Here is a 17,378-nt window from a genome sequence, read left to right as displayed (position 1 = left end):
TTGGGTGCCAAAAAACCACCTCACAAAAACACACACATACATACTGTACATCAAACACTATGGCCTATAGTCTACGAGTGTATTTGGTTAGTGGAAACTCCCTGCACACAGGAGGTGACATCTAAACCCCCAATCGAGGTGACTGTGCTGACCATTACAGGTTACATTTTTAATTATTAATACATTTTTGTGATATCAGAGGAACATACTTAAAGGACATGATGGATTTTTTTTTCAACAGCAAAGTGTTTCATTCCATACATAATTTACAATGCAATTAATTGTGAACTGTTGCTTCTACTGTAACACAATTGTAATTAATGTCTTTGTGCACTGTAGTTACTAAGAAAAAATAAGAGATAAGATATACCTTTATTTGTTTCACAGAGAAATATCTTTGCTACAGCAGCAAAAAAAAATGTGCAAATAGAAAACTGGGACAGTACAGTGTATAAATACTATAGAAAAAGAAAAACAATATAATAGTTGCACTTTCAAGCAAATTGCGCGAGGTCCAACAAATTGCACAAGGGTAATGGTGCACAGTTTAAAATGGTGTTATTGCACTGTTGCTATTGCACCCAAATTTAAGCATGATTATTATTATATTTAAAAATATTGTACTATTGTAAAATGTACCTATATATTGTAAGATTATATAAAAGTATACAACAGTGTGAAATATGGAAGCTAGTTCACTGGGAGCAGCTCTGATTGTACTAGAGATAAGGGGCAGTTATTAATCAAAAATTTTTTGTGTGGTGATTCATGTATCCCCACATTAACTCCAAAAATAAATTTGTAAAAACTATTTTTACATTTATAATAGAGATAAACCGGCCGATTGGCCCGTGAGAAAAAATTAGCCAGTTTTCGGTTTTCGCCCGATCAGAATCAGATATAAACAATTCTGTACCGAGCGCAGAAGGTTCCAAATGGCACAACAGAAATGCATTTTTATGGCATTACATTATCAAAGATCACATGCGTTAAAAGGCCACTATTACACACTTTTACACCCGTCTCAAAATACTGCGAGTTCTAATTACTTGAAAATTCATGTGCGTTCGTGTGTATAGTTAAAATGCTGCACTTGGTTTTTTTTTAAGTGAGAAAGCTAATGTCACAGGGGACGGGGTACAGTTACTTAATCATTTTAGTCCCTAGTAGTTAATTAATTCAAGTCTCTAGTAGTTACTGGATCTCCTAGGCTACGTTTACACTGTCAGGTAAATGTGACCCAATTCGGATATGTTTTATGTCCGTGTAAACAGGAAAAAAACGCATGTATTCCGATATTTCGAGATCGGTTTCAGGCCTCCTTCATATGTGGAAATAAATCAGATATAAATCAGATATGTGCTAATGTGATTGTCGTGTAAACAGACAGATCGGATTTCCTGAGTCCTTGTGTTCAGTACGTCATTAAAACTGCGACTTCTTTGCGGTTTAATGACGTAATGTTATTCTCCGGTGGAAGCACGTGTGGAATTATAACATCGCAGGTGACATGGAAAAGGAAAAGCACCCCCCCCCCCTTAAAAAACTTACTTGGGCTAAATAACATTAAGAAATCAGTATTTGGTGAATGAAGCATATGCGCGGGCTGCAATAATTATATAACAGAGCGTCAAGCATACTTCACCTTCGTCTATCTTGGCTAGTGTGTATATAGTTGAAAAAACGTGTAAACAGACGGTCAAAAAAAAATCAGATATAGGCAACAAATCAGAATTGGGCATCGAGACCTGCAGTGTAAACGTAGCCTAACAGGCTTGAACATGACACTGCCCCTGTGCACAAATCCATTGTCCAGTGTCCAAGAAGACACAGTGTTAAGAAGTGTAAGAACCTAGAACTCCACAAATTCCCACAGCAACTCTCCAAAATCTAATGGAAAGCCTTCTCAGAGGAATATTAAAGCTTATTACTGTATAGCAAAACAGAAATAAGAGAGAGATTACTAAATTCAGAATGAGGTAATTATTAAGCACATATAGGTGTGAGGAGTGAAATGAAGTCCTGTCCCTTTAAGAGTGAAATGAGGTCACGTGGGTTTGAAAGTTTGACAAGTTTAACCGACGCACTAAATCTCCCTCTCTCTCTCTCTCTCTCTGTGTTTCTCTCTTTTTCCCCTCCTCCGCCCTGGATTGTCCGCTCATTTTTATCCACCACAAATAACAAACTCCGGTGTATTAAGAGTGACACAACGCTGGAGAAGAGCCTTTAAACTATGGAGTTTATTCAGGTAACGTTGTTTTTATTTTATTTTTCAATCGCGCGCACTTGGCGTTGCTAACCGAGTAGCCAGCTTGTTGCTCCGCGCGAGGCTGTATCTCAAATCACTCCTCACTGCCTACGCAGGCGCGCTCTGTTCCCAATGGGAAAGAACCGCGTTCGCGCGACATGACGTGCACTCTAAAGGGAACGACGAGCGGAATTGCTATGGATTAGACTTTTCCCCTAGTTTTAGCTAGCTGTCACACAAACAAGATTAAAAAGTGTAAAAATGATTGCTAAATCTTAAACCTAAAGCGTTGTCTTTTTGTTTAGAAGTTGATGTCGGGTTTCAGACTTGACCTGGGACCTTTAAAAGAGCCGCTGGGATTTATTCGCCTTCTGGAGTGGGTGAGTTTCTTAAGTATTTACTTTATTTATGTGCGCGCGCGCGTGTGTGTGTGAATAAATCGTCTATAACATACTCTTCAGAGAGTTAAAACGGTTTCAGAAAGAAATAAAACAATATATGGGGGTATGTTTTGACGTTTTCAAGGTGAACCTGATCACATGACTCACATGTAGGTGCATTATAGCATGTACAGGAGCATAAACTTTTGCGCAAGGCGTATCTACAAAACCGGCTACCACTAATAAACGTGTTGTTTTAAGTACATTCATTCAAGCTGACGTGGAAAAACATAAGTTTGTTCATTTGAAACCTATTTATAGATAGAAATGAGAAAATAAATCAAACTGTAAAAATAATTAGAGCTGTTTTATTTTTTAAAAAACAAAATGCAGGAAATGAATTTTTTTTCTTGCCAAATCTATGTTTAGAAAACTTAAAAAAAAAAATTTACTTCCAAAAAAAAAAAACTACAGATGTTCTCCTTAACATGAATGAATATAGTTAAAAAAATTCAAAATCAACACTGCTGTAGAAAATCTAAAGCTCAGACTTCTCCTGCTTCTCTTATACTGTATGTCAGATTTTTACATTTCGATGCCGAATGCTCTTCTGGGCTCAAGTCAGCCATGCAAATCGCTACGATGCAAATCTGAGACACAAACTCGCACCCCAAGCTCATATCTCTCTCTCTCTCTCTCTCTTTCTGTGTTTACGTCAAGCGGATCACAACCTTTAATTAGCTTCTCATAGATGGGTTCTGTATACACGCTTAAGCAACAGTCAGCAGAACACCCTGCAATGCTCCACGGTCTCCCCCCACATACACACACAGACATATTTACACCCACTTACACACCCTTCGGTAATATTCTCAGCTCAAGCTGCTCCGCATTTATATCAGTTACAGTTCTCTTCGTGTTTGTGCAAACGATTAAAACAGTTCTGCCGTGCGTGCCCTTTGTTTAAACAAACAAAGCCGAGCTGTGTTTACCTTGTAAATACATCCTTTTTTTGGTAATGTGTGTGTGCGCATCTATGAGTGAGTGTGTGAAAATCAACCCGTGCAGTGAATACATAGTATAAATACTGTAACGATCTCATCACCACTAGGAAAAGACCAGATTGAAATGCAAACCGTATCAGAGAAATGGTGAATTGGATCACGTGGAGGGGAAAAAAAAAAGTTTTACGAAATCCATTTGCTGTAAAGGTTAATTAACAGGTGTAGCATTTCAGCCAGCGCCGAAAACCAGCCACAGAACGATTTATAATGCATACTGTACATGTGCGTGGAAAAGCAAGCCAACAGCTGTCTCTCTCACACACACACACGCACACACATACACACATACACTCTCTAATCCCTCCCTGCTTCTGGCGGCTCTTCGAAAGAAAGGAAATTTCTTTCTTGTTTGCTTAAGGCGGGACAAGAAGAAGAAGAAAAAGGTGTCGGGGAGCTTCGTATCGCGCTCACGCTGCAGCAGGACGGGAGTTACCAGGAAACCTGCCGCGTCCTGTTTAACTCGCAAACACAACAAGTGAACGTGTCTCATTTGGTTTTCGTTTTTGTCTTCTTCTTTCACCCACTGCTTCTTTGAATGAGAATTTGCTCTGAAAAAAGTGCTGTGGTCACAGCACGTGTTAAAAACTAACTACTTGGTTAATTATCAACGAACTACCGCACAGCATGGCAGCGTTTTTAAAGCTCGATCGTTAAGCAATCAGGCCACTGTGGAGCTTTTTAACGCTTCAACGCCGAAACCAGTCTATAAGAGATTACGAGATCAAATTGTGGTTACAGGCAAGGATCGCAAACAGGGATGAGGAAGGAACATCCTATCAGGATCTTCTAAAACATTTTAACTACTACATGATAAATGTCTCAAAAAAATCTTTTAATTCACAAACAATCGTGTAAGCATTTCACTGCATATCCCACACAATTTTAATTTGAAAATTTAAATAAAAAACATTTAAATTTAAAAATGTACTGGGCAGTCGTGCGCCTAAGTGCTACGTTCTGGACTTTATTTATTTATTTATTTATTTATTTACAGCCTGAAAGGGCCTGAATGAAAGCTTTTCATGAGAGCTTCGTATTAACATTGAAACAGCAGCATGGCAGCGTGCTCTCAAACACACTGTCTGAAACAAAGGCAGTCATTAACGCCTGCGTGTAGGTGTGCATTCTGGCGTGAACGTGGCACCATGTGCTGGCTGGTGGGCGCCGGGACGCCTCCTGCCGAACACCTGCCGCGGAGAAAGAGCGGACACGAAGCGTTTGTGTTAATGAGTGTGTGTGCAGGACTGAGCTGCCTTTTGCGTGCTTTAAACTAAAGGGAAGGTGTTGAGCAAAGCCTCAGTGTGAAAGCTGATGACCTGAAAGTGTATGCTGTTGGTGGTTTTGGTCAGGCTGTGCAGTACCACCTTTGGTGTTTAACCTCACAGGATGCTTGGGAAAATAAAAAATCTGTTGTGAAAGCAAAACCTTCCTCTACATTCATTTTCTTTTAAAGGTTGAAGTATAATATTTGGTACAACACACACACGGTTCATTGACTGAAATATGAACAAGAGTAAATTTTATTTATATTTACTTATCAAGTATATCATTTTTTATGACATCATAAGACAGTGGATAGACATACGATACATGTGGCAGATTGCTTTTACATGTCACGCAAGTCTAAGTGCAATTTTTATTTAACGAAAGGATAAACCGTTTTTAGTTTTTTTTTTTGTGAAAATGTGAAAATATATTAATAGAATTTGCCTGAGGTTAAACCTGGGCCTTGAATTAAATTAAAATGTTGAGTAGAAGTGACGTAGCAGTTATGTGCCGGGTTACATCACAGCCGTTACCGCTTTTGTCCTTTGAGTGGGCGTGGCGGCAGTGCCAATCAACACGATGGTTTACCATAAATATACACAGTTATGCGGAAGACACAGAAACGACCGTAACACCCCTACAAAGCGCACAAACAAATGCTCGATACAGCATAGCTTAGTCCATAAAAAAAATAAGGTATGAAACCTTAAAAAACTGATGTATGGAAAGATCATTGTAGGTTTATTTCTTACTGCAGGAAAATTAAAACCAGTTTAGAAACTGTAGCGCTAATAAAAAGCAGGCACATGAAACACTGGAGCAGTCTGAGGTAAGCCGTGTACAATACCCGAACTGAGAGTGTTAGGCGCTCAAAATCATAATGTTAACTAAATGTGATGTCATCAACAGTCATGTACCGGATTTAATACTCTACTTTAAACAGCAAGCGTATTTGGCCGCATTTTCACCCTAATTTAGTCGTATCCTATTCCCACCCATCATTAGGGCACGCCCTCCCTCCTTCAAGGTTACTGCTAACAGTCAGAGAGCCTGAAGATTATCACGTGTTTTCTCTGAGCCAAACACTGACGTCACATCAGTGACAGAAGCACTTTAACGTCCCATAATCTGTATTGTGATGCACTTGAGGTAAGGCTAATGTAGTTATACTGAAAACGTGTAAGGGGGATCAGAACACGACAACAAGTCACGCTGTTGTTGCGTCTCATGGGTTAGACGTTGCCCATCCTGTGACCAGACCTGGCGTATTCTTTAAATAGTGAGCGTGGGAATCTTAAGGTGCTTGCAGTAAAGCCTAAATCTGTCAGCAAGGACGGGATCGTTATCTGGATGAACTAAATTTATTTTATTTTTTTTTATTTTCATGCGGGAATAATTATAAACCACCGTCGGACAGCTCATGATCTGAGAGACAATTGAGAAATTGTGGAAGAAGACAGCTAATGAAGTAAATCATATGATCCCAGTGTGTGTGTCGCGCAACAACTATGAGTCAGTTACAGTTAATCATGATTCATTGTCTTTTTTTTTTTTTCATATTTAACTATGTCATATATAGACTGCAAAAGTCCGTTCCCTAAAGCACTTCAGGTGTTTTTAAGCGTGAAGCTGTTAGAGAATAAGGACTATATTACGTTCTTGCGAATGCACAACATGACCAGGTCCTGTGAACAGAAAGATATTTATGATCGTGTTACTTTTTAGATTTTTAAGTTAATTGGCTTTCAACGCATCACTTTTACCAGCTTAAAGTACTTCAATAAATATAAAATGGCTTCTATATAAATAAAATTATGACATCACATTTATAAAGTCGTCTTGTTGAAGAAAAACATATCATTCGTTTTAGCGTAAAGAGAGCTGTGTATGAGCTCAATCTATGGCGCTTTAAATTCCACTCGTGATGGAAGACCGCTCCAAAACGAATCCCTTGCCCTCATCCGTTACTGTGCTGACACTATTTATAATACCACACACACGCCTGTCCTCCGTCAGCCCCGTCACAGCCAGCGCTACGGTTTTATTCCCTCGTTGTAGAACGACACAACCCAGTTCCTCGCTGACCCCCTCACCAAACCTCGGGGTCAGCCAAACAAACACAGAGCTGATGACTCAGGTGGTTCAGAGAACGACCCATAAGCGGGTTCTTCCTGAGAGACAGGAAGCAGCGGTCACACGAATTCGAACGTGGACGCTGAGTCGGAGAAACTCGGAGAGGGGCAGAAAAGGAAACGACGTTGGGAGAAAAAACTGTATATTAAAACATAGAATGTATAAAGATGTTAAAAGTTATATTTGCAGTGGAAGTGTTTTAAGGATTAGGCTTAAAAAAAAACTGGAACAGTTTTCGTGATCATGTGACATGCTGTAACATACACAATGCTCTAAAACAGGCACGATTACTATCTAGATGAGACTGATTATTTTTGGTAATGCAGAAGATCGACATGCCTCAGACTTCGACTTTTCAGCAGCTTTTGAATTTAGGCTGGAGTTAAACTATTTTTATCCAGCACGCTTCTATAAAAACGCACTCTATTCACTCGTTAAACAGACTCATCTCTCCTCAGGTATGTGTTTTGGTTTTACCCGACCACACCCCACAAACCCGCAACCTGATTGGTCAGCAGGTTTAAAAAAAAAAACAAAAAAAAAAACATCGCTTTCAACGTCGTCACTCTGCTTTTCTAAAGTCAGGAACTAAAACTGCTGATGGCACCCAGAGTTCTACTCAGGTTGCGTTCCTATATGATTACATCCGGGGGAAGAAAAAAAAAAGGTGTGCTAAAGAAAAATGACGTGGTAAGGTGTTTATTTATCCTGCTGTTACACCTCATTGAATATTATTATTATTATTATTATTATTAACACCCAGTCAGGTGACGTTAATGTTTTAGGAAAGTTGATTAAAGGATTAGTTTTTATTGATTTGAAGCGGTTAACGTTGACACATAGGCTACGAGGGTAACAATAGAAGTCTGTGTGAGAGAAAATTCTTTCAACATCTGCCTTAATCTTTACGGCATTATTAAACCTATTATCTTGCTTATACACTAGTCACTGTGTGACTACTGAAGAACCAAACGGACCTCAACTCAAGACGCTTTCTGTTAGGAATATACTTGTTTCCGAGTTCCGTTTCGGGAGCACGTTTGTAAGTCAGATTTGTTTCAGAAGTCTGAAAAGGTAAGTATTGTATGCCTTTAAGATGAATATACAACATAAAGCATACCAACCACCCGACTAAATCACTGTCCCCTTTCCCCGACACTGCCATCATGTGGACAAAAACCATAATCATGCCTAAGGAAATTAATCTCACACGTGTCAAATGTAAGTGTTGTCTCTGCACCTTTAAATCTTGAGGGGAATCCCAGACGTTATTTTGTCTCAGAGCTGTTTTCCACTGTATTGGACTGTGAACTCTGTTTTGTTGAGAAATTTCCTGAAATTAGGATTATTTAAACATCAGGACAGCTTTACAGGACAGACATTTTCTATCATCGCGCTCCTGGACTGATATATTGAAACCGGTGAAGCCGACTCATTTCTCTCACACGCACACACACACACAATACACCAGACATTTTATACATTCACTTAAACACTGAAAATATTGTACATAATTGTAAATATTGGTATCTGGTATCTGGTAAGATACTTCCGCGATTTGCATCTACAAATGTTTGTAGAGCCGCGGTGCGTTCGTATCTGCGGAAATTTGCAACTCGAACGTTGGTAAGTCAGGGATTTCAGAGTCAGCCCTGTACTCGCATCAAGGCCTGCTCGTAATCATAAAAAATCATAATCACGATTATTTTCCGTGATTATGTTGACCTGATTGACTTTGGAAACATCATGCATCTATTCAACTTTAAATAAAACAACCTGGCATATTTGACAGTGGAGATAAATACCACAGCCTTGGGTGAGAGTAAGTTTAGTGAAGGATAAAAGCATACTGAAGTAAAGTGAAAAGATGTGAAGTATTTCTAATACAAAATGATAACATCACTGTGAATAAAAAGGAGTGCAGCACTGTAATCACCTAATCTTGATTTTCTTGGTTTCATAATCATCGTAAGCTGAAATTGAAACTGAAATCCGATTTAATGCACAGCCCTATCCGCTTCTAATGCCGTGCTTGTGTTGCAGCTCTTCACCATTTTTGCCTTTGCCACCACTGGAGGATACGAGGGCTCCCTGACCATGACGCTCAACTGTCCAGATAAATCTGTAAAAGACGTTATCGCAAAGTTCGCCTATCCCTTCAGGTATAAGTGACCACACCTTACACAATACTTCTCCGTTCTAGGATGTAGTTTTGTTTTTTATTTATTTATTTGCTACACATAATAATCTAAGCCATGTGAGAAACATATTGTTTAATCGTTACGCATTGATGTATAACACGAAGCATGTATGGAGTTGTCTGTCCTGCCGGGAGTGACGCAATAAAAAAGAACTTAAAAAATTCCTTTTTAGCAGAACATATTGTTGACCTCAGTAGCTGCTCTTTATCTTTATAATTGTGTTTTTATGATATAAGTTTTTTTGTTAGGTTCGTAGTTTTTTCTTCATTAGCTTTACTGTAATGATTTAATTATTTATTTTATTTTAGTTTGTTAGCTTTTATCTTCTTGTTATATTTTTATACTTTTATGAAAATGCTTACTTTGTGGCACCTTGAGATTGTCTTAAATGTGAAGTGCGATACAAATAAAATATATTATTATTTTTAATAGTAACGCGCAAGGTTTCCTTCGTTTTATTTCAACTTTAACAAGAGAGAGTAAGAATAAGGACCAGTGAGCGAACGATCCCTTACGTGGTGGTATCAAAAAGTTTCGAGAGTAGTTTTGTAACCCGCCAACAGATGGCAGCACAAGACAGCAAGCACAGTCACATGGAGCAGCGACCTTTATAAGTACAGCCCTGTTGAACCTTATTCCACCTTCCCTATTTATATTAGTCCATACTATTTATGTCAGTAATTTCTCAAAACAATGCTGGACTGGACAAAACTTGTATCCCGATACCATCATAAATTTCGATACTTCTCTTTGAACTAGAGAAAATACATTCGAATGAAAAAAAATATTATCACTATTTATAGTGATGAATGTATTACAGCCGAGTGTCTAGTTAGTTTGTGAGAGATGAATAAAGATATACGATAGAGAGATAGAAAGATGGATATTAAAAAAAAGTTTTAAAAATTTGTATCAACCTTGTTTTTATTCTTTGTAGAGTCGTCATGCAGTTTTTAAACCCTTCCTAAGTTACTATAACACATCGATATTTAGCATTTTTAAGAGATTACACTCTTACACACGCAGGTTCCTACCAGAGAAAATGTAAAAAATATGTTCAGCTGCATTCAGTAATTTAGTGTTTATTTCCTAACAAGTAGAAGAAATAATCTGTAACGTGCAGTGAGTGTCCCAGTATAAAACCAGCGTTACTACACTTTAAAACCTCACGTGTACAGCGCTTGCCCTTTTTTATCTCCATATTTCACTTCAGGCCCGTTCTCTTGCCGCCATCTTTTTAAGTCGAACCTCTAAACACAACAAAAAAGTGCCATGCTTTCTTTATCGTTCTTTGTGACTCACTTGAAGCTTTATGTGGCTTGGATTACAAGCTCGGTCAGGTTTTTTTTTTCTTCTCATTTTTCATTTCTGCTCCACTACGTCTCACACATCAATCTTGTCAGTGCTGTGTTTAACTTTTGCATCACGTTATGTATTATTATTATTAATATTATTATTTAATTTATTTAGACTTCAGAGTCAGCCGTATTCAATCCCGAACTGCAACACGAGCATCCCATCTAACAGTACGTTCCTGCAAGGGGATTACTCGTCCTCTGCCGAGTTCTACGTGTCTGTGGGCGTCTTTGCTTTCCTGTACTGCACCTTCACCCTCGTACTGTACCTGGGCTACCAGCACATCTACAGAGAAACCACTCGAGGACCCATCGTTGTGAGTAAGACACAGACAGACAGAGAGATAGGGGGAGAGAGAGAGAGCTGTTCTAAGGAAATGGAGACTATCAACATCAGTGAAATAGAATAACATTATTAATGATTAACTTAATCTGGTTTAACTTTCATCATAAAATATATATTTAATCATAAAACAGATGTGAATATAAACATGAGCTTTTTTTGTTATAGAAAGCTTGCTTTAGAGTGTTCTCTCTCTCTCTCTCTCTCAGGGCATCTGGTTAAAACTAGTAGTTAGTTATTAATTTACGTATCACCACACTGAACCCAAAATCGCTTTTAACTTGTAAAAAAACATTTTGACAATTAAAATAGACATTGATCGGACAGTGACCAGAACTGAATGTTTTTCAGTTTGATTGGCCGTTTAATAATTATGGCAGCATAGCTCATTTAAAATAAGACTTTTTATTCTTTTTTTTGCTTAAATATTAAACTCTTGTATTTACACTTAGTTTGTGTTGTTTAAATGCTGTCTTTGGCTTTTAAGTGAGAAAACTGATGCTACAAGCAACATGCAACATTTAATTAATCGTTAAAGTTTTTTAAAGATCTCAAATTGTAACAAAATCAAGGAAAATTTAACATTGCATCGGGATTATTTATGAAATCATGATACTTATAGAATTGGGATGTGAGCGGTGATTCCCGTCCCCCCTAGCGGTGTACATCAGGACTCATGCTGTCATTCAAGTACAAACAAACAGATACGAAACGTATCTGTAGAATATATAGAAAGATGCTGTGCAGTGAAGTTGCAGCGTTCATTAACATATGGTTAGTTACTGTACAATCTGGGTCGATGCTGTTTAAATTAAACTACTGGTTTGTTTCAGAGTAAAGCAGTTTAAGTGTAATTGTTAAAAAAAAAAGCGCTACTATTTCTAATTGTTTTTCCAGAGACATAGTGATGGAGTTTATATTCATTTACTAGATGTGCCCGCAACTTAGTTCGTGTGGAATTCATTTGTGCACTCTTAAGTGCATAATAAAAAATGTGTTGAATTTTGGAACAAACAAAAAAAATTTATTTAAAGTGTGCGGAATTAAAAAATGTATAGTGCCATCTATTGTATTTTGGGATGAACTAATAATTTTTTTCAAGGTAAAATTGTTTTTTTTAATGATATATGGGCATTTTACATTTAAAATTCAAATTAGCATGTCTTATTTTCCCATGGGTCAAAACTAACTAACAAAGCCAAAGTTACCTCAAGCTCGGCCAAATACACCTGTGAAAACCCAATTAATAATATTTCAGTAGTGTTTACGTGATGCGGGCACAAATAAAAAAATTTAAAACTTTCTTGATGTTCTCTATTACTTATCTCAATTTCCTTTTTTTTTTTTATAACTTTAATGTACAGACACGCCCACTTTAAAGTTTTATTATATGTATTATAGAAGATTTTTTTTAAAAATAGGAAACAAAGCAAACCTCCAAGTTTAGGCCACACCCACTGGTGATTTAAATCTGTATACAGGTATGAAAGTTGCAGGAACTAACATTTATTTACATATAACCTCCTCCAGGATCTGGTCGTGACTGCGATCTTCGCCTTCCTCTGGCTGGTCTCATCCTCCGCTTGGGGAAAAGGACTGACCGACGTGAAATACGCCACCGACCCCGAAATGCTCCGCAACCACTGCACTCCACCGTGTGTGCCCACGCACGCGCCCTCCATGGGACGCCTTAACTCTTCTGTGGTGAGACAGACATCCCTGTTAAATAAATAAGCTCATATACTGTATATACACATGTGTACAGTATGTGTGTGTGTGTTCAAGCCATACATACAAACTCCTGTCCCTTTCTGCAGGTCTTCGGCTTCCTCAACCTTATCCTGTGGGCGGGGAACTGCTGGTTCATCTTTAAGGAGACTCCGTTCCACAAGCCGAGTCAGCCTTCCTCCGGCATGGAGCAGGGAGGCAGCTCCTAATCGGACCGTGCAGACTCCTCCTTCTCCCACTCCCGTCAAGCCAATCAGAAATTAGAGTTAAACCGTTGTGGGTTCACAAGGACTCGACCTAAAGTAAAGTTTGATAAGAATGGGTCTCGGTTCACGTCTGATCCGATCTGATCCGGCCCGGCTGCCGTTTTCACCGCGCAGAAAACGTTCACTCACTCTGGCTGTTCGGCTTCGGGTTTAAAGCAGGAGAGCGTCCGTCTCTGGTTTTGTTGCCTGGAGCAGGTGTTGTTATTTACGGCCCATAAATTGTTCATTATCCATGTTAATCGTTTGTCGTTCACTAAAGTTGAGTGCAAAAAAATATATATTATTCATCTACACAGATAAAAAAAAAAAAAGAGAAAAACGTTAATATCTCCCTTTCTGAATGTGATCACGAATACTAATATTCTCTCTAATAAGTTTAGTGTTTTTGTCCTTTAACTTACAACAATCTTTAACATAGTTTATTATAGAGCAGCTCTTTTTCCTAAGGTGCCAATATTTACACACAGCATTTACCTTTTACATTTTTTTTGATCAGGTGTTACATCGATTACAGGAGACACACACGAAAACATTTTACACCTCTGGTAGGAGTGACTCTCATGTCATGTCAGTGTGATTAGTGCCATGTTCAACTTGAAGCCACCATCATACACTAGATTTTTTAAAAATGTTTTTTAATAATTAATACATTTTGATTGCCTTTTGAATCTGTTTAGAGACAGATCTTTTTTTTTTTTTTTTTTTTCAAAAAATCAGTTTGAATTCTCAGATTAAGTCGAGAACGTAAGAGATTTCTGTTGATTTGAGTGTTCTTGTCTATACTACAGGACACATCATGTTCAAAATGAAAGGGTAGGTGAGTGCAAACTTGTGCATTATAAGCACTTGTAGTTAGAATAAGCCATGTGTGTAGTTTATAAACACACGCTTCTACGCCACTTTTGGATTTCTTATATAAACCTATTTCGCTTGTTTTTTTCCACATTTGATCAATTTGCCTATGAGTTTTTTTTTTTTCTTTATACACACTGCAGGCTATTTGATTTAGAAACACGCACACGCCACTCGTTCACACGTGCGCTCCCTGTTGTGCCTTGAACTTCTGACATCCCTCATCTCTTGATTTTAAACAACACTTTGACGTTTTTTTCTGTACAGAGACAACTCGAACTGACTTCCTTCTCCCCCCCCCCCCATTCTTTTCAGCTGTATGCGTGATTTTTCTAATTCTGTTGAAGAAGGAGGAACCATTAAACGCTAATTTCCTTTTGTATTTGTTCCTGTTTATTCAGATCAGAAACTGACTTTTTTCCCTTTTTTCTGCACGTAATCCGAATCTTCTGCGCGGTCTCAGTGCCTTTTATTTTGTTTTGTTTTTTTTGTACAATTTCTATGAAGTAAAGCTTGTAAAAAAAAAAGCTTTTCAATCATACTTCATTTTTCAGACAAAGAAACAATTTCACTTGCATTAAGCATTGTGTTAATCGAGAGTAGGCATGTCCATTTTTATTTTTTTATTAATTAGTCGAACTATAATAATTAGTTTAATTATTTTACCCGGTCTCTAACTTTTCAGTTGCATTATTCACAAAAAATTTGTTTGGGCCCTAAGAAGACTTCTGCAAAATTACTGATCTGGTGGTGATGATTATGATTATTATTTTTATGTTATGATTGTGTATCACATTACTGATTTATTGCCATGTGCCTATTTGAGAGTAATTGTTGCATCATTTATAGCTAATTTACAGTCTCGTGAGTGTTATGATCTCATTAACAGGGAATAACATAAATACACTTTTCTCTGTCATTTCTGCTTCACTTCAGTCTTTTTTTTATTATTACACATTGTTCTTATTTAAAAATCAACGATTTGGCTTTGGGCTGTTCATTTCTACCTTCTGCTCATGTTATACGAGAGCCTTAAATACACTGTGCCTTAAACTAATTATAGTTAAAAAAAAAAAAATATATATATATATATATATTAATAATGTGATTCACAGTGTGTATGTCCAAATTGAGTTCTGTTGTTATTGTTAATTAATTTAATGACCTGCACCCAAGTGGAGGACATTTGTCTCAGTAGTATTCAAGGAAGCACACTGCCCTTTTTTTTTTTTAATACAGATTGGTGACGTATGCTGTTCTTGCACTGTATTTTGTATCAGGATAAAAAATAATTTGGTTGAAGATTTTGCAGGGGTTTATTTTCTTTTTGGGCACTTAAGTATTAAATGAGAGCTTCATCACTTCCTGTGTGCGTGATTTTTTTTTTCAACCACTAGGTGGTGGTAGAGTCCTGCTGACCTAATTGTTCTTTAAAGAGGTTAACCATACAGTCTAGCTAGGGTTTTTAATTCTCAGATTATTTCCAGGTGTGTATATATACAGTGTAATATATATATAAAATATATATTACTCACAATAAGTTTATCCACTAAGTCTTTCACAATCAGAGCATTGTCATAGAGCATTGAGTGGATGTCATACATATGGTGTTTGTTTCATTAGGGATAGGGAGGCAATTGTATTGGGGTGATAGACACATCTCATTTTGTGTTTTCCATAATGGTCTCACTGTACAGGTGTGCCTCATATTGGGGCCAATCCCAAAAGACAACCTTTTTCAAGGTGGCATAAATTTCAACATTCTGTGGGTATAAAAAGCTGGTTTTGTTGGTAAGTCATTCCAAGTTCTTCATTCAAACAGTGACGTCTCTTAACGGACGAGCAGCACCACCTGGCCATGGCGCGCCTTCGGGTCGGTGGCAGGCAGTCAGATTTTGCTCGTGGACTTGGTGTGTCTCAAAGTGTCATCAGTAGACTTGCATCAAGATACAGAACAGAACTTCATGACAGACGAGTGACAGACTGCAACGATGACCAGTACCTATGGACTTATGCACTCAGATATCGTTATACAACTGCCACACAGCTGCAGGCCTGTTTACGAGATGCGAGGGGTACTAGGGTTTCCAGACAAACCATTCGTAACCGACTCCACCGCTTTGGCTTGAATGCCAAACAACCGTTGCAGGGGACTCCACTGACACCAAGACGCCACCGTGAACGTTTGCAGTGGGCACAAGACCATGTGACCTGGACAATGCAGCAGTGGTCGTCAGCGTTGCTAGAGAAGGCGAGATGAGCGATGCAATGAGCTCAACATGGTCCCCAGGGTTTACTTTGATGGAGGAGGTGCAACAGTCTGGGCAGCATCACCAGTCAGCGCAAAACAGATTTGGTTATTGTACATGGCTCAGTCACTGCATTTTCTTACCTCAGAGACATCATAGAACCCATCATCATCCCCCAATTCCTCCAGCACACCCATAACTTTCTGTTCATGGATAATAATGTTTCACCACATCGTGGCAGAATGGTTTCTTCTCGTACAATATAAGTAATATCAAAGGGAACTTTTACTTATTTAATTTAAATTCAGAGCAAATAGGAAAAGCACTCATGTAAATAACAATATCCCTAACTGATTGTGAGTAGTGTATATATCAGTATCTGCATATGGGCTGAACCTCTAGTTCTTAAAGTTGCTTTAAGATTTTTAACAACCTGTACGGTCATCTAATGCCAAGGAACCCTTTTTTGATTCCTGCTCATGAACGCGACCGCACGGCTGGAGTTGTCAAGTTGCCTCCAGGAAACTCTTTATTCAGTAATATACCGGAAAATATTACAGTGTTGATTTACAAACTGTTTAAAGAGGCCCTGGATTTACCTTCTCCAAGATGTCCAGATGAAGTTTCCATTGCTTACTTTATTTATACTGGGGATTTCTGTCCCCAGAATGCAGTATAAAACTATGAAGAACGTCTTTCTCCCTTCTTAGGTACCACACACGATGGAATTATTTCCACCATCACCTGGTAAGGGTGCTCCAGATGCACAGATTTAAACAAAAACAATGTGATTGATTGGGAAAAAAAAGAAAAAAATATGATTGGCTTCTCAGGCTGGCCACAACAAGGAAATGCTGACTTCGTGAAGGGCGATGAAGAAAGGCCGTTTGGCCATGATGATGTAAAAGATGATGGAGAGAAATGGTGGCGATGAAGGAAATGAATGGTCGTGAAGGCAATATTACAGAAATTACTTCTGGTGGTATTAAGGCAGACTGGCTTGCAGTGGAGTCTGATGACCACTTGTGGCTAACAAAGGCTACTGACGTGCACCAAGATGAGATAGTAAAGTCTATGCACCTTCATGGTACAACAGGCCAATATCAACCAGGACATGGTGACTGTTTCTGTATTCTACTGAAGTTAACAGGGAAGGCATCTTAAACACGACTTAAGCTTTAGGTCTGCCCAAAATGAAATGCTAAGTGATCCTATTTCACTACAGGCTTTACCCATTTATATCAATTTTACCTGAGTATTAATTAAAAAAATCAATCTTTTATATCCCTATAT

The 17,378-nt window shown here is 38.2% G+C and overlaps 1 protein-coding gene across 1 annotated transcript; it reads left to right on the top strand.

Annotated features, from left to right (window-relative positions):
• The first annotated feature begins 2,111 nt into the window (after positions 1-2,111).
• sypl2a (synaptophysin-like 2a) lies at positions 2,112-14,368 on the top strand. Its single transcript, XM_053484338.1, has 6 exons — positions 2,112-2,248; positions 2,554-2,628; positions 9,135-9,253; positions 10,763-10,964; positions 12,521-12,694; positions 12,808-14,368. Exons 1-6 carry the CDS (start codon positions 2,234-2,236, stop codon positions 12,925-12,927), a joined length of 705 nt encoding a protein of 234 aa, XP_053340313.1. The 5' UTR covers positions 2,112-2,233; the 3' UTR covers positions 12,928-14,368.
• The last annotated feature ends 3,010 nt before the right edge of the window (positions 14,369-17,378 follow it).

Source organism: Clarias gariepinus, chromosome 23 (genome assembly GCF_024256425.1).
Source record: "Clarias gariepinus isolate MV-2021 ecotype Netherlands chromosome 23, CGAR_prim_01v2, whole genome shotgun sequence".
Classification (NCBI taxonomy): domain Eukaryota; kingdom Metazoa; phylum Chordata; class Actinopteri; order Siluriformes; family Clariidae; genus Clarias; species Clarias gariepinus.
The sequence above is the reverse complement of the archived record's forward strand: the minus strand, read 5'-3'. Positions and strand labels throughout refer to the sequence as shown.

Bases quoted from the DNA above. Each gene is read 5' to 3' on its own strand.
- sypl2a (XM_053484338.1), top strand. The intron at 9,254-10,762 runs GTATAAGTGACC...TAATTTATTTAG, and splicing joins AAGTTCGCCTATCCCTTCAG to ACTTCAGAGTCAGCCGTATT. The intron at 12,695-12,807 runs GTGAGACAGACA...CCCTTTCTGCAG, and splicing joins GACGCCTTAACTCTTCTGTG to GTCTTCGGCTTCCTCAACCT.